The following is a 23812-nucleotide window of genomic DNA, read 5'->3' as shown; positions in this document are numbered from 1 at the left end:
ACAATATAAAAGGAGGATGCAAAAAGCATAATTCAAGCAACACTGTAAATACTATACACGTGTAGTATACTGTAAACTATACCTGATCTTAGGGCTACCGTTCATTTATTCTCTTTACACATCCAGGCTACTATCAGTCTTTGCGGCTTCTTTCTTCACAAGACGTTCAATATATTCAAAAAAGAGTTGTCTTCCTTTCTGTACCAACACCTAAAGTTGTTGTCCACATCCCAGTCATCCCCAGCTTTAATTACTGCAGCCTTCTCCTCTGTGAGCTTCCCAACACCCACATTGCTCTCCAACCCATGCAAACTTGTCTCTTGCCTACAGTATCATGTTTCAACTTTTCACCGTTGCTGTCCTGCACAACTCTGCTCCTGCCAACATCTCAGATCCTCTTACTGTGTCCTCCATTGCTTTTTTCTGTCCAATGCCAACTTCAATCCCTTAGTTTCCTTCCCCATCTGTGTTTTTGAGCCTCTTCACTACTGATCTCTGTGTGCAGGATGACACCCAGTGCATGAGGTACCTACCTTTTCCTTATTCAAATCCCTCCTAAAGATGCACTACTTCTACAAGACCCACAATAGCTCATGTCACACCAATATTCTTTCTACCCCAGCAAAAAAGTCAAATGAAATATGCTCATTTACACCCCAGCTGAGGATCTGGCTCTAAAACTTTACTCATTATACCTGCATGCTAGAATTAGGACTGTACAGCCTTATGTAACTGCTCCACTCTAACACCCATTTATGTAGTATTAATTTAAATGATAAAATAGGGGGTGGTAATGGATTGTTTTTATTATTCACATTTTGGTAATTCCTAGAGGTCCCAACAAAGATCAGGGCCCCATTGTGCTAGATATGTATCAATGCTAAGAGACATTCTCTGCCCCCAAGGGCTTAGAGTCTATATGGAAGAGAGTCACAAGAGGTGGAAGAAAGTATTATTGCCTCCATTTTACACAGACAGAGAATGAAGCACCCATAAAGTGATTTACCCCGGGTCACACAGGAAGTCTGTGGGGGAAACCAGGAATACAACTCAGATCTCTTGATTTCTAGTCCAGCGTCTAAATCCAAAAACCCTCTCATTCCTCTAAAGGTTTTCACTTCCAGGATGCCAGCACAAGTCAAGCCTTCAGGCGGGTAGCAAAAGAAAGTCATTATCTTTCATTATGATTATTAAATGGAATGAATAAAATCAGTTGTGGCTAGGGTGACCAGATATCCCCGTTTTATAAGGACAGCCCTGATTTGGCGGGCTTTTTCTTATATAGGCACCTATTACCCCCCACCCAGTCCAGATTTTTTACACTTGCTATCTGGTCACCCTAGTTGTGGCATATCTGTCTACTAAGAACTGGACTGAGACTATCAGCACAATTGCATCAACTGGCTGTTTCAAAAGTATCCAGGGACTAAAGGAGAATGAAGACTAGAATTACCCTCTCACTCTTGGGATATGTCTATGCTGCAATTAAGAACCGGCAACTGGTCCATGCCAGCTGATTTGGGCTAAGGGATTCGTCAACTGCAGTGTAGGCGTTCAAGCTCAGACTGCAGCATGGACTTTGGGACCCTCCTACCTTGCAAGGTCCTACAATTCAAGCTGAATGGCTACACCGCAATTAAACAGCCCCTGAGCCCAAGCCGAGGCCAGCTGGCACAGGCCAACTACAGGTATTTAATTGCACTGTAGACATACCTTTGGTGATTTTTCTTCCAGGTTAGGAATTAGTCATACTGATGAGGCAATACTGGAAAACTAGCACTATTCACCTATTCTGTGAGCAAAGTTTCATTTTCTAGAGCCAGTCTTTTTTATTATTATTATTTTTATTTTAAAAAGAGGGTTGGGTGTGTTTTTTTTTTTAAATAAACATGGTTTTGTTAAGTCTCTACTATAATTACATCCTAAATATATCAGCTTCAAAATGATGCACCTCCTTCACCAATACTCTGTTCACCTCTCTGCGTTTCTAATTTTCTTCGATTGTATATTCAAGTCATATTTGGAATCACTTCCAGAAAAAAGGGGACAGGAGACCCTTAAATATGAATTCCTCAGTGTTACATGTAGTAGCACTCAGCCTGAACCCTCCTCCATTAATTTGCTTTCTTCCGCTTTAAGTTTTTTTTGGGACTGCTTGAGTCGGATGAGGCTACATAATTAAAGGTTTGCTTTAACTACTCCCACTTCTCTTTTTTCAGGAGTAATAGGGAGGGAATGAGGAGGAAGAAAAGACAAAGTAAGGGATGCTCTTAAGTGAATTCTTTGGCCTTCTCTGATGCTTTGGATGCTTCTATTCCCTAGCACTTTAAAGGCTCGTTTAGTCTGCTAAGATGCCTGGGTGTCTTGCTGATGGCATTTCCTCTTCATTAAGTGCTGTTCCTTTACTGTGAATGCTTAGTTCAACACACAGAGCATGACCTTTCATAAACTGATGTGGTCTGTTGCAGTCTCTTGGAAGGGCAGGCATTAAAAAGACCAGCTCTTATTAGTTTAAAACTTTATTAGATGACTCAAACAGAAAAAAGATGGGTTGTTTCTCTTGAACTAGCCTGGTTGGTTTACTCTTATACATGGTGCATCTGTTTTTTCTCCTCCCTGCTTCCTGTCCTGTAACAATTCTAGCTCTCTTATGGGCTCTGACCTGTCGATATTTTTCCTCTTTTGTTCTCTTCTGATCTAAGTCTCTTTAATCATCTAAAACTGACTCTTTCCCCTAATATTTCTTTATGATACATGTTTCTCCAGTCAATAGGCTTATCATAAAGCACCTCCTAAACATAAATTGTGCTAGAAGACTCAAACATTATTCTATATACAAATGGAAAAACCCAGCCCTGGCAGTGGTTCTTTCTGAGACAAAAATCACAGGCTCACAAAAGGAAGAAAAACAAAAACCAGAGCTTCCAGCCATGAAACTCATGTTGCATGTTAGATTCCGCCCCCCCTTCATTAACTGTGGTTCATAGTTCTTAGCTCTTCAGAAGAGTCTCTGCAGAGAACACAAAAGAACGCCAGACATCATCTCACATACCCCACCCTGTCTCCAAGGCTGAGTAAAGATTTAAAAAGCAAATGATGGGTGGCCTTCATTTTCCTTTTCACTTTCTGCATGAGTTCTTAGGATTAGAAGGGATCACTAAGAACTAGAGGCTGTTGACTTCAAAGTAAGAGTTAAAACCCTAATCAATTTAATTTTCTTCAATCAATATCTTGTACCCCTACAGAAAAAGCAACCTGAAAAAATTAGAGAGCATGCAAAAACTAGCCAGCACAGAATGGCAGTTGAACATATTCGTCATTTTAAATTTAAAAAACTTGCACGTGGATTTGATCTTAAGTGAAGCAATGCAAGCACCGCACCAATCATACAATATCTTGTGCCCCTACAGATAGTCATAACAGTTATGATTGTATAGTAATGGATCTGCTAGTTCAGATTATGATGCTACATGTAGTAACTTTTTACAACGAGAATTAGTGAGTCATGTTAACATACAAAGACACATTTCTTTACTACTGTGTTACAGCAGTCTAAGTAAATCCCTTTTTCTTGTCAGCAGCCAGGAGCATAAATCCACAAGCAGGCAGAAGTAAGAGCTTTAAAAATTTTTAACAACAACAAAAATACACACCCTTGAAACATGAACACTTCAAAAAGCTCTGGTGACAAGAATAAATCCAAGGGTTTAAATAAAAGTAGGTTACCCAATTTCTGAAACAGCCTACTGAACTAGCCTGTCCCACAGCAATTACATATTCCAACCAGCTAATATTTAACAAAGAGTACAGAAACCAGAAGACATCCTCCCTCACCGCCACTCCCTTTATCTATGCCCATTTCTTCCCTGCCCCGAACTCCTGCCATCCTAGGAGCCACCGACTATATGGAATACAGTATTCCCAATTGCTCCGTTATTTAAAAAAAAGCGGCAGACAAATTACACTTCTACGGGACATAATTTTTAAAACAATAATTTAAATGCACTAAATTTCTACCCATGGTTATGAACAAGTCTCTCTACCTCCCTCTCCTCACCTGTAAAATAGGCTCAATAATACTTGTCAGATTCACAAGGGGCAGTCAGATGTGTGTAAAGGACTTTAAATTGAAGTGCCAGAGAAGTTCTTACTCATTTCATGCTTTACTTGACCTTTCATAAACTGATGAAGTTATTTGTGGTTGAGTCAAGTTTAGAGTGATTGCATGATGATATTGCATATAAATTTAGATTGCAAGCCATTGCAAGGACTCTTTTGTTATGAGTTTCTAAATCGCCTAGCACAATAAAACCCCTATGCTGTTTGGGGCCTCTGGGCACTGTTGTATTACAAATTAACAACAGACTGCCTCTTATGTCACTGCAGGTAAATTAGTTGCATCATTTAAAGCCTAAAGGGCAAAACCAAATAGGGAAATCTGACTCATTTTAATACAAGAATATCTTATTCAGTACTGTGCTTTGGTGTGAAAGCTAGACTCAAGCTAGGATCAAGTTGCCAATAGAATTTTCCTAATGCAACACAAGTTGATTTAAAACAAATTAAAAAATAACATTAAATTTGTTAGTGTATAAACACTTTGAGCATATAAACAAATACTTAAAGATGACCAAGAACTTAACTTCAAAAAGTGAAGGCAAATAATGGGCTGTGTTTTCTTTAATTTTTTCAGTTAATTTAGTATTTAGGGATGTAAAATGGTGGAATGACTCAGTGGAATTAAGCAGACTCAGTTGCAGTAACCAAAGTGTTAGTTTGTATTACTTGTTAAAAACTAACAGTTAAAGTTTTCCTAGTTTGGGCTTCAAGTCAGTCTTTAACCCTTGGATACAGAGCCCTACCTTCTCACACAGCCTTCTCCTTATGCTATCTCCCAAGCAGCTATTCTTATAGACCCCAATTCTGCAAACACACATGCACATGCTAAGCTTTACACAAGAGTAGTTCTTTAAGAAGTCAGTGGGTCTACTCGTATTTAAATTTAAGCACATGCTTAAGTATATCCCAAATCTTTTGAGCACTATTTTTACCACGCATTTTTCCAAACCCCTTTGTGGATTCTTAGTGGTTTTCAAAATAAACTTACACAACCAACAGTAATGAAGGTGAACTGAGACCCAAGATAAAGAACAATATTTCAGAAGAGAGGAAGCAAAGAGTAATTTTTTTTTAAAAGGATAGTGATATGAAGTGCCCCTTCCCCACAATTGCAGCCAAAAGCAGCAGCGAACAACAGTTTAGTACTGGAAGTGAAAAATACCATGTCAGTTCTATTACTGAGTGCTGACTGTGCACTTCATAAGGAACAGAGAATATACCGTAGACTGTGGTTCTCAAACTTTTGTACTGGTGACCCCTTTCACATAGCACGCCTCTGAGTGTGACCCCCCACCCTCCTTATAAAATTAAAAAAAACACTTTTTATATATTTAACACCATTATAAATGCAGGATGCAAAGCGGGGTTTGGGGTGGAGGCTGACATCTCGTGACCCCCAGAGAGGTCCCGACCCCCAGTTTGAGAACCCCTGCCGTAGAAGATCAGAAAGGGTATTCTACTGTTCTAAACTCCTGTGCTGCTACACAGCTGTTGCTTTCACTTTCTGTATTTAGGGAACCCTTCATGAATAAAAAACAAATTATTAGCTTCTTTTATCTTTTGATTGTCCGCATCTTTCTACATTTTAAGTTCTTCAAAGCAGGAAGTGTATCTTATCCGTGGTCTTGTGAAGTCCAATGTAAATGCATATGATTGAAAAATATTTTACAACCTCCATTAAGAAATGCTAAAAATAACATTTCTTTGAATTATGAAAATCCATGAACACATGCCATGTACATATAGCAATGCTTCTTCCTGTAGTGTTGCCAAGGCGGAGATTCACCATTCTGGACTGCAGCTTTGCCATCATACCTTTCCGCTTGTAACACTGATCCAAATGATAAGATCTCCAGTTTTTTGATTTTTCTAATCTGCTTTAATCAACTCTAGAGAATGGTATCAGAAGTTGCTTGACAGTATAAAAACATGCCCCTTGTCCTAATGACCCTAAAATCTAGTTCTGACACTGAGGCGATAAACCAGTTTAGGGTGAAGGAGATAAATCTTGCAGAGGTCATTATTGAAAGGCTGAGCAAAAGTAGTGCATTTTGAGGAGGGATTTGAAGATTGAGATCATTTGCTACACAGGAAGACAGACATAGCAGCAAGGATGAGGCAACCTGGAAAAAGTAGCAAGTGTGAGAAAGACAACAGAAGTGAGGAGTAATGAGAATAGGAGGAGAAATAGGCAGTGTAGAATTCTGCAAGGCCTTGAAGGTGATAAGTGTGAGGAGTTGAGAACAGACTGGTGTGGGGTGAGATGAGACACAGGGAGACTAGAGAGAAGAAGGTTGATGTAGAAGAACTCGAGATGGTGAATGCATTAGACATAGGTTTTAGCATTACAGCTGGACATGAAATACTGGATTTTAGAGATGCCACAAAAAATAAAAGTAAACAAATTGGTGAGAGGGATGAAATGAGACATTCAGGTTACAACTCTGGAATATGGCAAGGATGGTGGAGTTAGTAATGGCAATGGGAAAGGAAGTAGCATGATCTGATAAGGAACAGATCCTATTAGGAATCACAACCTTTAGAGTTGTTGACCCTGATCCTCAGGAACCCACCGATCTGTGTTCACCACAGGATATGGAGGAGAGGAGGCGGCGGCTGACTATACATCACCTGTGTGTTTCTGGATTCCCCAAGGCTAAAAGTGAAGCCACCTTATAATGGTCAAGAACCCAGCCCTTTAATGGCTATTTAAAACCCCCACACACTACAGTGTTTCACTCCTGGGTATCGCAAGCAGAAGGATAATACTGAGAACTCTCCCTCCCTGAAACTTAAATATTCTTCATCTATTTTTCCCCTCCCATCAAGCTGCATATCCACCCTATGATGACATTTAAATAATGGACTCACAAAAAAAATACTGCTAGCTGCAAATGATCACGCCAACAACTTTCCATCACTACCGACTTGGACAGAACATGTACCAGAGCCCTGAAGATGAAAGACTTTGTAAACTACCACCCTTGCACTTTTCTGAGTTTTTCTTCTCATAGGTGTTTAATTAAAGTTGAGTGCACCGTACTGTCAGACTCCCAAAATGCAGAGTAAAATGCACAATGCACTGTTTTTCCTTCAGATTTGTAGTAAAACACTCTGAATTACAGTCCCATCTTGAGTCCTGTATCAGAGGGGTAGCCGTGTTAGTCTGGATCTGTAAAAGCAGCAGAGTGTCCTGTGGCACCTTATAGACTAACAGACATATTGGAGCATGAGCTTTCGTGGGTGAATACATGCATCCGACGAAATGGGTATTCACCCACGAAAGCTCATGCTCCAATATGTCTGTTAGTCTATGTAGCAGGGTGCTGGTGCAAAGGCACCTAATTAGCCCCTGCTCAGCCAGTCCCAATCAGGAGAAATAGATTGGGGCTGGGGGAAAAGGCTGGTGCCTGGCCTCTGGAACTGGCTGCACCTGTGGGCCTGCTAGTAGAAGAGCTATAAAGGCTGGCTGGCAGCCAGCGCAAGGGTAGGGAATGGCCAGCCTCCAGGCTGAAGGGAGACTCCCTGTAAAAGAGGAGATAGGAAGACCTGTGTGTTTGTAAATAGTATTGCTGGTGGTGGGAACTGTATGTAAATAAAAGCCACGGGTGCTGCAGTAAGAAAAGCCTCACAATGCTTTATTGGTAGAGAGAAAGAGCTCAGCAGGGGGGCAGCCCAGGAAAGGACCCGGTTACAGTCTATAAGGTGCCACAGGACTCTTTGCTGATCTTGAGTCCTGCTACTTTCAAGATTCAGTGCAGAATACATTCTGGGACTCATCTAGTCTATACCCTCAGTCCCAAGTGCTTGGAGAACAAGTCCAGGCATGTCTGGTGGGCATTGCTGAGTCCACAGGCAAGGTTGAGCAATTCCCCTGGTGTGGCCTCATGCAGGCTAGTCATTGAATTGTAGCTCCCTTGATGGACAATGGCTGTTGATGGGTTGTTTTACACCCCACCCAGGCATTGGTTACTTTCCTCGCTGTTGTCTCTGGGGAGCTAATATCTAGCTGATTCCCCAACTTACAGCATGTTTTAGTGACAACCATACAACACAATCTCATAACTTCACATGCACTAAAGATATACACATTTAGATATAACAGTGACTTTCAGCCGATCATAACCTTTACCCTGATACTTCACATAGCATGCTTTATATGCAATATCAAAGTTACATACAGGTAAGTAATATGGGGGGTTACAAGATGCTTCCTCAAGGTATATATGTCACAGATTTAATTTACTAGGACTGTCTCAGTAATTCAGGCCATTTTGTTTGTTCCTGAAACGGTCTCCTCTTCCCCTCCACCCCCTTCTCAAAATAGCAGCCATGCATGGGGAGAAAAATTCTGTTTCGAATTAGTAGCTTTAGTTTAAGAGCATGAAATGTACTAGGCAACAGTCCAAAATCAGAAAAAACAGAAATATTACTTGCTTCAAACCAGTAAAATTCAATATCATGGTAACAAACAAAGCACATGCAGTGACTTTAAAACTGCAGTTACTTGCATTGCATGGGAAGGAGGGAGCAACAAAGTGAGGTACATTCATAGAATTAACTAACCAGTAGCTACAGGGACCTTCCGCTATTCTTAACTTGAACAATTTTGCAGTATTTGGGCACAATTTCACAGGAATTTTTTCAGCCATTAGTATTTAATCTTTGCCTTTGTTTCTTCTGCCACAAGAGAACACCTTCCCATTCCAGTATTTTAAAAGAATTTCTTGGGTGATCATTTTGAAGAACCCAGAAGCATACAGCCCCAGTCAACTGCCAGCCCTCTCAAGCAGCTCCTTTCTCTGGCCTTCCAAGACCCTCAATATATCCTCAAAAGATCACAAACATCTGTAATAAGTTTAGCCGTCTTTGCAACACTATCACTAAAGATATGCATGCCCCCCCAAAAAACAAACAAACTTCCCCATGTCCACAAGACTTTAAAAGACACACACAACCCAAGCTGTGTACTGTTAAAGGCTCATGAAGTAATGGTGATTGAAGACTGTTCATATTTGTCTACACCAGTGGTTCTCAAGCACAACGGGTTAGCTGGGCCACACAGTCTGGAGTCCATGAGACTCAGGAATAGAAGGAGCAGGGGGTGCACAAAGAAATCATACATTTCTTTTTTTAAAGAAAGATCCCGATGCTGGAGCACCTAATTGATCAGAACAATCAAAGGCCAGCACTCAGCCTGGAGAACAATTTTGTCTTATAGTACAGAGCTGACAATTTCCTAAAGCAATAGTCCCCTCCCAAAAAACTGATAAGTCAATTACCATCTGTGCAGTAACAAGTGTGACACACACTGTCCAGCTACTGTCTGCTCTCAGAGTTTCCCTCAACTGCACAGCACCTGTAGTGGCACTAGTAACTGGCCTGTAATAAGGCAGCTCAAAGTTACCAGAGAACCTATCCGCCTTACCCCAGACTTCACAGATGTTATGCAATACACAACATGCAGCAAAAACATTAAAAATATTTCCTCACTGAGATCCAGACTAATCATGAGACATTTCCATCTGGCCTTCAGTCTTCCAAAGGCATGCTCCACAACCCTGCTGCACCGGTTCAGGTGATAGTTAAATCTGTCCTTGCTTCTGTCCAGGTGTCTTGGTGTAAGGCTACATGAGCCAATGAAACAAAAATCACTCCACCATAATTAGGAAAATTAGGAAAGCCCATCGAATCCCTCTATTTCCTGGGCATTGCCCAGTGTGACCACCCTGTAGAGCAGGGCACAATTAAATTGCTTTGCATACTTGGATGACAACTGCCCCCACAATAGATTTTCCAACCCCAAACTGGCTGCCCTCTGACCAGTAGCAATATGGGGTTGCAAATTTCAAGACAGACTGCCATCCATTTCCTCACTATCAGAGCAGCTCTCATCTGTCTCTCTTGCATTGCATGGTTTAGGTGAGTTTGGCACGACTACTCCAGGAATGTGGGCTTCTGCATCCAAAAATTCTGGAGCCAATGTTGGTTGTCCCAGGTTTGCATTACAATCCAATCCCACCCACTATGTTCATCATTTGGTCCCCAAGACTGCTGCTCTACCCTGTATAGTTGGTCAGCAGTACCTGCAAGGTGTTTCAGCTGCTCTCTCAGTCATCCTCAGTTCTGCAGATACAAAAGAATGTCTTGCCCTAAACTTACAATGGTTAAGTCAGCTCAGTAGATCGCTATCTCATCCATATTTCTGATGGCAAGATAGCAGCTGTGATCCAGGGAGCACCTCAATGCCAACTGTCAGAGGGCATCCTATGCCATAAATCTCATCAGGCCTGAAAATGGTCATATCCCAAACTCACAGATTATGACAACAGTATCTGAAAGGTGTCATATGCAAACTGGTAACATGCAGATCATTAATACTATTGTGTGCTGTATGTACAGCAGTGTATAAAGAGTTATAGATGTGTGCTGGAAACACATTCCTCAAACATGTTTAGCAGGCAGTGCCTAAGTACAGCCTATCCTAGACAAAGAAATGTTGTTTCACAGATTTGACTGTGTATCCAGTGTAAATTAAGCTAGGTGTCACCTAAAACAGAAAAGCACATTTACATGCACTGTAAACAAACCCATCATCAGGCAAGCAAGTTGAAAGAGGATGCAGACCACACCCCTTTGAAAAACTTTCCTGACTCTTAAACAGGGTCAATTGACTGAGAAAACAAACATGCAAAAAGCCATTTTGACATCCTTTACCTGAGGCAACAAAGAAACCAAGCGCTTCAGGCTCTGTGTTGATCCTGGAAGAATGACTGGTGAGAAAGCTACTTGGAACAAGGGACTCTAGAATTTAAGTTAGATTTTTGTCTTAGAAGCGTTTTTTTTTTACCTTTGTTTCTAGCCATTTCTATTCCTACTCCTTCTACTTAATATCACTTAAACCTAGGCTCTGTTAATATGCTTGTTTCACTTTTACAAATCCATCTCAGTGCTGCATATAAAACTAAATGGTAAAAGCCTCCACTAACCTAGCAGGCTAGTGAACATTCTGTTTCTTTGGAGGCAGAAATCTTGATAACTTCTGTAACGACCAGTGAGAGGGACTGGACGTTACAGGGGAGATGGCTTTGGGGTGACTTGAGACTGGAAGGGCTATTGGATCACCCTGCAAGAGTAACCAGGCTGGGGGAAGCCTTGTGCTGAAAGCATGCTACTGTTGGGCAGAGCTTTGAGCCAAAACAGCAGAGAAGCACCCAGGGCTCCAGAGGAGAGAGTAACAACTGCTCTGGGTAATATCCCAAGCGTCAGTGGCAAAAAGGAGTATTTTATGAGATGGAACAGAAAGATTTGTGGAAATTTGACCCCAAATTTCCACAGTTCCCTGAGACAAGTGAAGGTACGCCACAAAACATGGCAGCAGCACCACAATATACTGCGAAAACTTCCCCCAAGGTAGCATGCCAGATGGTGGCATGGGGCACACCAGGATGTTCACCCAGTGCTTGGTGTCCTTTAGCAATGTGGCCTGATGCTGCAAGGACACATTGCACCAGCAAAAGGAGCCAAATGTGAACGCACACAGCTGAAAGAGCTATGTCAGCTGCAGAACACCTGCAGAACTTCTGCCAGTAAAAAAAGAAACAACTTTCTAGTGTAGATATGCCCCAAGACCGATACCTTGGAACTGAAGCACAGCAGCATTTTTAACAGTGAGCAAAGGCACTGCACAACAGTTTAGGAGTGGACGATAAGGGCACCATATGTACCTGCACAGGAAGCTTAGTTCATCAGAATGTAATTATTCACATTGGATTGTGACCAGGAAAATAGGGTTAATAACGCTGCTCTTACAACAAGTACCATGGGATATTTCATAGCCAGCACAACCAGCAGTTCCCCTTATTTTGCTAGACCTGCTGCAAACATAAGACTAGGTCAATCCCCATAAGTACTGTAGTAATACAACACCGATTCACTCTATTGCCGTTGCAAAATTAATACAGGAGTATAGTTCTTACCAGTACTCTTAATATCTTCCTCCATTGTAGCAGTAAGGGGCTTCCCCTCAAGCCCCAAAAGTCAAACAAGCTGCCATCTTTAAAAGTGACATTTACATAGGAACAGTCATCTAGAAAGATGTGTTCAGGAACAGTTTATGTAGCAGAACTCACACCCACCCTTGCAGACACCATATCAATATGGCAGTAACTCATTTAAATGATTATTTCTAGTCTTAAATGTACACAACAGATATTCAGGTAAAAATTTGACTTTATCATCCTGAACATTTTAAAAACTGCACAAGATGAATTCTGAAGTGGCATCAGAACTCTGGACATATCTTTTTTATTTTATTATTGAGAAATCAACTGGACACAAGAGATAATACAGTACATTTCTAGGTGTTTATAACATGACCCAGGTAATGTTACAAGGCACACAACTGAGCATTTAAGAACCAAGGAAGTACTTTGAAATACATAGCCTTGAATATGCACTTGCTAATGAAATGGAAAGTTATTAATTGTGACTGTTTGAATAATCAGGTGTGATGTCCTCTAAATTTTTTGAAGCTGAAAGTCAAGCCATAAATCCCAGTTTAACTCTGGAGTAATTTGCCCTGGATATGCAATAGTCTTGGAATTCACATACAGATGTAGCCTCTACATCACAATAAATTAGGCATTCTTTATATATCTCTTACTTGAAAGAGTACGTCCACTAAATTATACATAAGGAATGGAACATAGTCTTATTGTGTAGAAAATGGACACTGCTATAATATCACTAGCAAAAAACACCAGTTGTGTCTAGAATTATAAATCCATTTCATAATATGAACACCCATCTCAAAAAGGATTTTAAAACACCTTGGAATGCGTCATTCTTAAGTAACATTTCCAAGGAATATGTTTAAAGTTTAATATAATCAAAATACAAAATTTCAGATCCTTTTCTTTTTTGTTGAATTGGGATACATTTTATCACAACAAAGTCTGATAAAAATGTAATAGTTTACAACTTTACATTTTAGTGGAGTGAGGTTTTTAAAGCTTGAGAGAAAGTGATCAAGATGAATCAGTTCAACTAAACATCTCGGGCCAAATTCATCCCAGGAGTGACTTTATAACTATCACAAAAGAATTACACCTGAGATAAATTTGGCCCCTGAAACAATCTATGTAAATGTGGCTTCTTGCTTGGAACTGGTATCATCAGCACTGAAGCAGATTATTTCTGTGCATTGTGTCCTGCCACCCAAATAACTGTTTCATATAGAAACAGTCCTGGACACAGATGGTGAGCTACTTGAACAAGTTACATAATATAGGAATTGATCCAGTTTAGATTTTTTTCCCCTATTCTCAATTTCTAGACCTAAATAGAAGTAAAATCTCACCTTAGTTTTCAAGCTGACACAGTACATAATTTAAATAAGTACGAAGAGGCAGTTATTACTTTAAAAAAGTTTTATAGGATATTCTGAAAAAGGAAATTAAAGCTGAAACTGAAAGAATATTGTGCAGAATTTGAGCCTGATCCTTCAAGGTTGCAACACCTCCTGCACTGAAAACTGACAACACATCTCAAAGAATTTGACCATAAAAGAATTGAGAGCATGAATTAAAGCTCAGGATTGCAAGTGTTTATAAAATTGATACCGTAATGTAAGATGTATAAAATGTTGACATCTAAATTAAGTTATTAGCCCTCTACTTTTCATAGCTGATCATGCAGAGAATCCTATCTTTCAGATTATTATGGTATAAAACACCAGACACCATGGTATTGGGGGGCACTTTTCAGGACATAAATTTGGTCATGAGAAATAAGTCATATTTTGTACAGCTTTTGAACGAGAAGACTGATAATTCTGGCAAGTGTGTTACATCTTTTGCTATTTAGCATTTAACCCAAAATGCAAGATGATGCAACAATTCCAGTATCCTGATCCAAAATATGGTGAAGTCAATGGAAATACTCACACTGATTTCAAGGGTTAGACCCCTTTTCTATTCTGTCAATACTAGTAATAGTCAACAAATAAACACAGCTCACTTTCTGTAAGCTGCTTTTTATTGGAAAACATTTCTAACCCCAGAAGGAACTGCATACAGTATTATGAATATTTGTTGCTCAAACAAACAGTAGCAACTTTGTCTAATTTTTCTTAGTGAGAAGTATAGGAACAAACATTTCTATTTTAAAAAGGTAGAGACAATACAGTGCCTTTTAGTAGAACATTTAGAGCAGAGGTGGGCAAACTACGGCCTGGGGCCCACATCCGGCCCTCTAGAAGTTTTAATCCAGTCCTTGAGCTCCCGCCTGGAAGTGGGGTCTTGGGCTTGCCCTGCTCCGGCACTCCAGCCAGGGAGTGGAGTCGGGGTCTTGCTTCACTCTGCACAGCTCCTGGGAACAGCGGCACATCCCCCCTCCGGCTCCTATGTGTAAGGGTTGCCAGGGGGCTCCACACGCTGCTCCCACCCCAACCACCACCCTCGCAGTTCCCATTGGCTGGGAACTGAAGCCAATGGGAGCTGCAGGGGCAGCGCCTGCGGACAGGGCAGTGTGCAGAGCCGCCTGGCTGCGCCTCCACATAGGAGCTGGAGAAGGGGACATGCAGCTGTTTCTGGGAGCTGCTTGAGGTAAGTGCCACCTGGAGTCTGCCACCTTGACTCCCTCCCATGCCTCAAACCCCTGCCCCAGCCCTGATCTCCCTCCTGCCCTCTGAACCCCTCAGTCCCTCCCTGAAGCATCCTCCTGCACCCCCTATGCCTCATCCCTAGCCCCACCCCAGAGCCCTCCTGCACCCCAACCCCACTTTCCTGGCCCACCATACAATTTCCATACCCAGATGTGGCCCTAGGGCCAAAAAGTTTGCCCACCCGATTTAGAGCCTGATTCTGACCTTACACGGTTTTTACACTAGCATAGCTCCAGAATTTTGCCCATAAATTTAATCCACCCTTACTTTTGCATCAGAAAGTTGGCTTTGGCAGGAGTAAGCATCTGGAGCTTTTGGCCCACACGCTTATTTAAATGATCATCTCTATGAATTCACAAATTACTTTAAATAAACAGCTGCCAAGATCAATAGTTAAAGCATAGGTGGAGTATTTTCTCTGTATAACAGAAATAAACAGTGACTACCTATATTGCACTTTTGATCTTCAAAGCACTTTTTCAAACATTAAGGGCTAAATCATGCACCAGGGAGCTGGGGGAAGTGTTGGGAAACTTTTTGCTTATCTTACTCAAGAAGCAGCACCCCCACAGCATCCAAGAAAATGCTAGGGTAAGGTAATAAGGTAATAATTGGAGATATACCAATCTCCTAGAACTGGAAGGGACCTCAAAAGGTCATGGAGTCCAGCCCCCTGCCCTCACTAGCAGGACCAATTTTTGCCCCAGATCCCTAAGTGGCCTCCTCAAGGATTGAACTCACAACCCTAGGTTTAGCAGGCCAATGCTCAAACCACTGAGCTATCCCTCCTTACAGTGTAACTCACTGACCACATCCAGAGTGTGGTCCCCTACCTTAGAGGCCACATCTAGGCTGTGGCTACACTTAGCACTTCAAAGCGCTGCCGCGGCAGCGCTTTGAAGCGCTAAGTGTAGTCAAAGCGCCAGCGCTGGGAGAGAGCTCTCCCAGCGCTGTCCGTAATCCACCTCCCTGTGGGGAATAACGGACAGCGCTGGGAGCCGCGCTCCCAGCGCTGGGGCTTTGACCACACTGGCGCTTTGCAGCGCCGCAATTTGCAGCGCTGGAGAGGGTGTGTTTTCACACCCTGCTGCAGTGCTGCAAATTTGTAAGTGTAGCCAAGCCCTTAGTTGGCAGGCAAGTATGCTGAAGTAGACAGTAGCTCTGCTTGGAGGATTAGCAAAGCACATTCTATGGCACATGCTCTCTCATTCTTAGCTAGTTCCAAGGAGATTTGTGTTGGGATAGCTGGATTCCAGTAAAGGAGAATTCATCGGGTGGCATCTCTACTCCAATGCCATACCAGCAAGTATAGATGACTTTGTCCTTAGCCATTAACTACCTCACATAATTGTGCAGTGAAATTATGAAAATATTCATTACACAGTAAGTCTTAAAACACAATATATATTTTCTTTCCTTTATGAGGGTTGCTGTGCTATCTTTCTTCAGAGCAAATTGCATCCCAGGGCTGGGAAGAATTTTTAGGTTGATTATGACAAAAACAAACAAACCACCACACAGTGGGAATGGCTAGGATTAACAACTGGAAACAGTTACAAACCAAACTATGCAACAGACCAATGGGAACTTAAAAAGTATCTTAATGGGTGGGTCTTTACAGTGAATAATTTTGAGGGAAAAGAACGAGTACCTGTGGCATCTTAGAGACTAACAAATTTATTTGAGCATAAGCTTTCGTGGATTGAAACCCACTTCATCAGATGCATGCAGTGGAAAATACAGTAGGAAGATTTTTTACACACACACCATGAAAAAAAATGGGTGTTGCCATGCCAACTGTAATGAAACTAATCAGTTAAGGTGAGCTGTAACTTTCCTTACAGTTGGTATGGCAACACCCATTTTTTCATGTTCTGTGTGTGAGTGTATATATATATATATATATACACACACACACACACACACTATAATCTTCCTACTGTATTTTCCACTGCATGCATCCAGTGAAGTGGGTTTTAACCCACAAAAGCTTAGACTAACAAATTTATTTGAGCATGAGGTGCCACAAGTACTCCTCATTCTTTTTGCTGATACAGACTAACATCTACCACTGTGAAACCTGAATTTTGAGGGAATAACTTGTGAAGAGAGTGATGTGACCGGATGTCTAGGGCCAGATTTTCTGGAATGTCCAGAACCCACAATTGGGACTAAATAAAAAAAAAAAAAAATCAGCTCTCATTTAGGTACCTAATTTAAGTGGTCAGATTTTCAAGAGTGCTCAGCATCCAAGAGATCCCATTGAGAACAACAAGAGCTTCTGGGTACAGAGAGCTTTTGAGGAAAAAAAAAATCTAACCATTAATTTAAGTGCCCAAATTAGAGATGCTGGCTACTGAACCCCTGAAATGTCTGGCTCAGGATCAGTATGGGTTTCAGTTCATTTTCAGGTCATGTTTGATTATCCTAGGCTAGCATAAGGGATCATGTTTCTATCTTCCTGTTTATTTAATCGGGACACTACAAAAGGTTGTGATCATTTTAATTCATTATTTCCAAAGTATTTCTTGCTTTATTTGTATATTTTAATGCATTAGGTAACAGTTTGGGATCATAACATTTTAAAACCATATTTTAACATTATTCTAAAAGTAATTACATAAAGGACTGTCATGGAGTATATAGGCTTGTAAGTCTTCATAGGAAAGCAACAGGAGTTCATGAACAAAGTAGGCTGGAAGACCTTTCGCCCTGATCAGTGAGGGACAAAGCTGTCTCAGAAGTTCCTAGAAAGTCTTGAGGAGATCACGAAGAAAGATTACTGGAAAATGTAGTCCTTCCAGGAAGCCATGATGTACTCCTGGCCTGAGGCAAAGCAGGATGGAAGTTATGGAATTATATCAATTCTGGCTATTTCCAAATGAGAGAGAGACTGAAAAGAAAACTAGCTGTGCTACTGGATGTCTCCTGAAAGCGATGGACAAGTGAACCACTTTTTGTTTGGTCAGTAGTCATTTCAATACAGACACCTATGAGGATGTTCTAAAACACTTTCTAAATTGACTAGATACTTTGTGCTGCCTTGTTCAGCCAGAACTCACGCAGCTTGCAAAGAACTTCTTGTAAAAAATAAACTCCACAGGTGTGACTTTTGTCTTCTGTTTGGCTTGCCACATACATTTCAGAAAAGACACTGGGGCAGGGATCCCCAATGCAGTGCCCGCGGGTGCCATGGCGCCTGCAGGGGCATCTAAATGCACCCACGTCCTGGCCGGCGGTCGAGCATCCGCCGAAATTCAGTGGATGCTCAACCGCTGCCACGGTCCTTCGTCTGGCACTCGCCACACGAAAAAGGTTGGGGACCACTGCACTAGGGTGTGTCAGAAGAGATACTGCCATTTCTTCACTCAATTCATGACATGGCAATATCCACCATGATAAATGTATTGTCCTGTTTTATAGCTATATGAATCTTAAGATCTCAGTCATCTAGCATACAGGATTTTTACTTGCTATTTCTTGTTTCCATTAAATGTACATTTAAGAGCTCATGTAAGCACACAACAAATGCAAAAAACCATCAAGTCCCACACAGGGAACAGAATATATAATTTGGACACATGCTCCTTAGTGCTAAAGGCATATCAGGGAAAAAGTCACACACACAACTGTGATACATGGGTGGGGGGGAGGAAGGGGGAAGAGGGAGAGTAGCTTCCTTTGATAGACACTCAGTCAGCCAGTTAGCTGTAAAACCCCTCATAGTCTGTTCTCTTCTTGCTTTACCTGTAAGGGTTAACAAGCCCACAGGTAAAAGAAAAAGGAGTGGGCACCTGACCAAAAGAGCCAATGGGAAGGTAGAACTTTTTAAAATTGGGAAAGAAACTTCCCCTGTATCTGTTGTTCTCTGGGCTGCAGAGACACGGAGCAGCAATGCTGTATAAGGCTTGAACCAGGTATGAAAATTCATCTTTTATACCTAGAAGAAATTATTTAGATAGGGAATGTTTAGATAGACAATTAGGTTTATTTTGGTTTGTGGATCGCCTCTGTGCTAACCCCAGATGCTTTTGTTGCTTGTAATCTTTAAGCTGAACCCCCCAAGAAAGCTATTTTGGGTGCTTGGTTTTTGTAATTGCTTTTAAAAAATCTAGCAAAAGCCTAAGTTCCAGATATAATTTTTTCCTTTGTTTTTAATAAAAATTTACCTTTAAGAACAGGATTGGATTTTTGGTATTTTAAGAGTTTTGTGCATGTTTAATTAGCTGGTAGCCACAGCTAATTTCCTTTGTTTTCTTTCTCAGCTCTTTCCCGGAGGGGCAGGGGGTGAAAGGGCTTGAGAGTACTGCATGGGGAGCAGTAAAGAATCCTGTGGCACCTTGTAGACTAACAGACGTTTTGGAACATGAGCTTTCGCGGGTGAATGCCCACTTTGTCGTTGCATCCGACAAAGTGGGCATTCACCCACGAAAGCTCATGCTGCAAAACGTCTGTTAGTCTATAAGGTGCCACAGGATTCTTTACTGCTTTTACAGATCCAGACTAACATGGCTAACCCTCTGATGCATGGGGAGGAATTCCCAAGTGCTCCTTCCTGGGTTCAAAGGGGTTTAGGGTTTTTTTGCATTTGGGTGGTGGCAGCATTTACCAAGCCAAGGTCAGAGACATAGGCGCCAACTTTTTCCTGCCCTGGTGGGTGCCCGTGCCCCCCTGCCCCTTTCCCCACCCCTGACCCCACCCTGACTCCACTTTCCCCACTCAGCCCCAGCCCCACCCCCATTCCAACTCCAAAGTCCCCGCCCTAACTCCGCCCCCTCCCTACCTCTATTGGATCCCTTCCCCAAATCCCCTCCCTAGCCCCACCTCTTCCCCCAGTGCACTGGGTTCCCTCTCCTCCCTCTCCCTGCCCCACGAATCAGCTGTTTTTCATTACAAGCGCTGGGAGGGAGGGGGGAGAAGCAGGACGTGGCGCTGCGCTCGCGACAGAGGCGGAGGCAAGCTGGAGCGGGGGGGGGGGGAGCGGGGAGCTGCCGGTGGGTGCTGAGCACCCACCAATTTTCTTCCATGGGTGCTCAAGCCCTGGATCACCCACAGAGTCGGCACCTATGGTCAGAGAGAAGTTGTAACCTTGGGAGTATAATACCAGCCTGGAGTGGCAAGTATTAATTTTTAGAATCGTTGCAGGCCTCCACTTCTGCTCTTGGAGTGACAGAGTGGGGATTCAGCCTTGGACAACAACTAAATAAGACACCGTTTTACACTATTATATTTTGGACACAGATCTAACCAGATACAGGTCTTCACACCCTCCAAAATCAGAACTTCCTTTGAAAGCAGAAATGAACCAGTGTTCATCCAATACAACTTTAGGCAATTAAATCTTGAAAAGAACAGTTACCTAAATTTCTCCTAAATAATCTTGAATCTCCTAAATAATCTCCTAAATTTTCCTTGAATCAGTGTCCTTGAACATTTAGGTCAATTTCTCTGGTGGAATAATTCCATCAATTTCCCCTGACTGCATTTCTCATAGAAACTGATGTTTAAGAAAGGGAAAGTCAGGCATCATAAGGTAAAACTGCATCACTTAATTTAGATATACTTTTCTTTTATAACATTTTCAGTCTTATGCCTCTTAGGAAAGTGTCCAAGACTTGTCTTATTTATTGCTTGTTGTTTCAGTATGACCCTCTAAGCATACTAAAACCAACCTTTTCTTAGGCCCCTCAAGTTATTGGCCGTAGCAGAAATGTGGGAGTGGGGAGGGCCAGACTTTAAAGGAAACATACCTGTAAGCCCTCCCTGGATATGGTTTGTAATAGAAGAATGCCCTACTCACTGGTGCCACAGTCTACCATGGAGGAGTTTGATAATATACAAAGAAAAATGGCAGCAGAGGAATAGGAGTGCAATCAGGTGAAACTGAAGATACAGAGAGGTTGCAGAACCAAATATACCCTGCTCCAGGTGTTTATGTACATTATTTTTAAAAAGACAGAAAGCATGAGTGTCATTAGGGTTACTATTATGAGGTGAGCATACATTTCCTTATGAAAACTGAAATATTAGAAAAAGCAAATTCTTCTGGTATCCCGAGTATTTAAATGGGACTTTTCAGTCACATTTTAAAAAAACAGTTAGGCAGCTAGGTCCATATTTAGACACCAAAACAAATGTCCCGATTTTCAGTACAGAGCATCCAGAGGGGTCAGTGACTGACATGTCTGGGGAAAAAAAAACAACAAAACCATGCACAGGCCCCTTATCTATATATAAATTTAATACCTTACTTTAGGCATTCCATGTGCCAAGGTTTATGGTATTTGTATCATTGAGTATAATTTAATATTTTACACTACTCCACACACATTTGTATTATATTTTCCTTTTTTAAAGGGGCATCCTAGAAATCTACAAGAAAAAAAAGTGAATGTTCAAGGCACACCACATAGTAACAGCAGCTATTGGCTGTCTCCAACCCACTCCCAATATGCCCAGGTCAGCTGCCAGGCTCCTGCAGTGTTTCTCCAGGAATTTAAAAAGGAGGTATTGGCAAATATCTTCCAGAATTTAGAAACCAAAATTGGAAGAAAATATTAAAGGGTTTCCAGGTGTATTGTGTGTAGGTTAGCAGGCTAAACTCAAATATGAACACTTGAAGTAGATCTCAAAGGCTTACACAAATTCTCATTGGAAAAAAGATGTAGGACACCAGTGTAAGAGTCATTGTCCCTCCCTGCCCTACTCTCCTTTTTCTCTTTGTAGGTCTTCTCGTTCTGTATCTGTCTCCCCATTTGCTTCTTGTCTTCCTCCTCCTCTTCTGTCTCCCTTCTATGCCACATGCATTTCAGAATCAGGCCAGCACCAGATGAAAAATAGGGCCATAACTCTAGTCAATTTTATGCCACAACTACCTCTTTGTGGAAAGAGCCTGTTTGAGTAGGATCTTATTTTGTCTGCAGCTGGTGCCAATGGTCTCATAGCAGTTCCTTGTCTAGTCAAGGTTCATAACGTGCATAGTACAAATCTAGTAGTATACTAATCAGGAAGCATGGTAGGGCTGTTACCCTATGGCAGGAGACTAAGACTACATAGTAATTCTGCCATTCATAACTGATTTGAAGGAAATAATTCACCAGCAGCTCTTCAGATGAGAGACAGGTTAATATATTGTCACTGGATTGGCAAGTACTATACACAGACTATTCAATACTTTGAAAAGTCTTTTGGCTTTTGTTTTCTAAATAGGCAAAAGGCTACATTAGTAATAAGGATCCACCCACAAAATTCCATGTTGGACAACAAGCCTCTTGCAATGCAAGGTGTCTGATTGCCTATTCTCGCTAATTGAGGATTAGACCATTCTATGTACCGGTATGTACTGTGATCCCCTTTCAAAATAAAAGAAGTGAATTGGCCCCCATTCCTGCCCTGAGGGGGAGGGCACTGGGAGAAGTATTACCACTTCCACAAGAATGCTGTCTGGGATATAGTTCAAGTTTTGTAATATTCAAAGTATCTTACACTTGTTTTTACTGTCCTTTGATCCAAGCTGATTATATATGAAAATGAAAAATTTTACAAACATGTGCCACACTCTTTTCCTTCTTGTTTAAGATGTGAGCTTGCTTGCGTTAACAGAACCATAACTCTACATTGTCCATTAATAATAAAGTTGACTGATCAGTACAGATAATACTTAAAATAAGTATTTCATGTTACTAGCTTTAAACTTAACACTTGCAGTAGGCAAGTGTCATTCTATCCATTTTAGAGATGGGGAAAGACAGGCAGAGAACTTGTATATGCAAGAACATCTTATTGTGCTTGAATAGGATTAGGATCACTAAAGTTAGACAAAATACTGACTACAGTTTGCAGTTGGTATAGCCCAGGATGAGCTGCCCTGTCAGCTAGCTATGGTTAAACCCCCACATTCGTGAATTAAGCTAGTCTACACTGACTGCAAAGTCATGGTCAGGACAGTGTCATTAACTCAAATGTTCCCAATCCTGTTCAAACACAGGAAGATTCTCTAATGTGAAGAAGCCCAGGAGGTGAAGTGATTTACCCAAGGTCACAGCAGATCTGTGACCAAAGTAGGAGTGAACTCAGGTCCACACACACACACAGATTGGGAGGTAACAGGAATAGATTCGAGACCTAGGATGAAATGGGGGTTTGCCATTGTTTTCAATGAGTTTGGGCTATGCAGGTTTGAGGAGGGAGTGCAGGGAGGGCATCACTGGGAGTGGGCAGGTGCCATGAAGGGTGTATGGGTGGGAAGGCGCAGCCGGTGACCCTGGGAGCAGCCAGGCGGTGCCCCGGGCCGGGCAGGGGTGCAGAGGGCGGGGAAGAGGCTGGTACTCACTGTGCGGGTCGCTCTTCTCCCGGACTCCGTCCACTCTGCCGTCCGGGTTGATCCTCAGGAAGAAGCCCCCGTTTTTGCAGTACAGCCGCTTGGGGTCCTTGAAGTGCCCCGGGGGGAAGGTGCCGCTGCCCCCGTCGTCGGGAAGCGCGGGCAGGGTGGTGATGCTGCCCGCAGCCATCCGCCCCGCTGCGGGGCCCCGGGCCGGGGCGCCCCCCTGGTGCCCGGCCCCCGGCCGCGGCCGCCCACCAGCCCCTGCCGGCTTCTCGCCCGGCCGCGGCCGCCCAGCCTCACCTCCTGCCGGCTTCGCCCTCTGCCGCGGCCGCCCAGCCTAGCCCCTGCCGGCTGGGGCCCGGCCCCTCCTCTCCGACGGGGCAGCGCAGTGCCCGGCTCCCCGGCCCCTCACCGCCTCCGCGCGGGAAGCGGGTGCCGGCTGCCAAGGGAGGCTGCTGGAGCTGCGCAACGCTCGGGCTCCGGGAGCCCGTCACCCTGCCCGGCCCCGAGCACCAGCGCACAGCGCAGCCTCCCGGCGATGCTGCGGGGAGCGAGCGCCGCCCCGCGCCCCCGGCCGCCTCTGGGACTCTGCCGCTGCGGAGGGGCGCAGGCCGGGGGGAGCGCAGCTAGTAGCGACTTGTTTGTTCGCATCGGCCTCCCGCTGCTGCTCCTTCCCCTGCCCTCAGCCGGTGCCTCTCTGGGCC

The 23812-nt window shown here is 42.7% G+C and overlaps 1 protein-coding gene across 1 annotated transcript in view; it reads right to left on the bottom strand.

Moving 5' to 3' along the window:
* The window catches only part of FGF2 (fibroblast growth factor 2), a 55764-nt gene extending 32411 nt beyond the window's left edge, over positions 1–23353 (bottom strand). The window contains exon 1 of the mRNA XM_039542013.1: positions 23118–23353. Coding sequence (XP_039397947.1) covers positions 23118–23295 — 178 coding nt within the window. The 5' untranslated portion in view covers positions 23296–23353. The remainder of the gene's footprint in view (positions 1–23117) is intronic.
* Between the last annotated feature and the right edge of the window lie 459 nt (positions 23354–23812).

The sequence above is a fragment of the Mauremys reevesii genome, linkage group 5 (assembly GCF_016161935.1).
Source record: "Mauremys reevesii isolate NIE-2019 linkage group 5, ASM1616193v1, whole genome shotgun sequence".
Lineage (NCBI taxonomy): Eukaryota > Metazoa > Chordata > Testudines > Geoemydidae > Mauremys > Mauremys reevesii.
The sequence above is the reverse complement of the archived record's forward strand: the minus strand, read 5'-3'. Positions and strand labels throughout refer to the sequence as shown.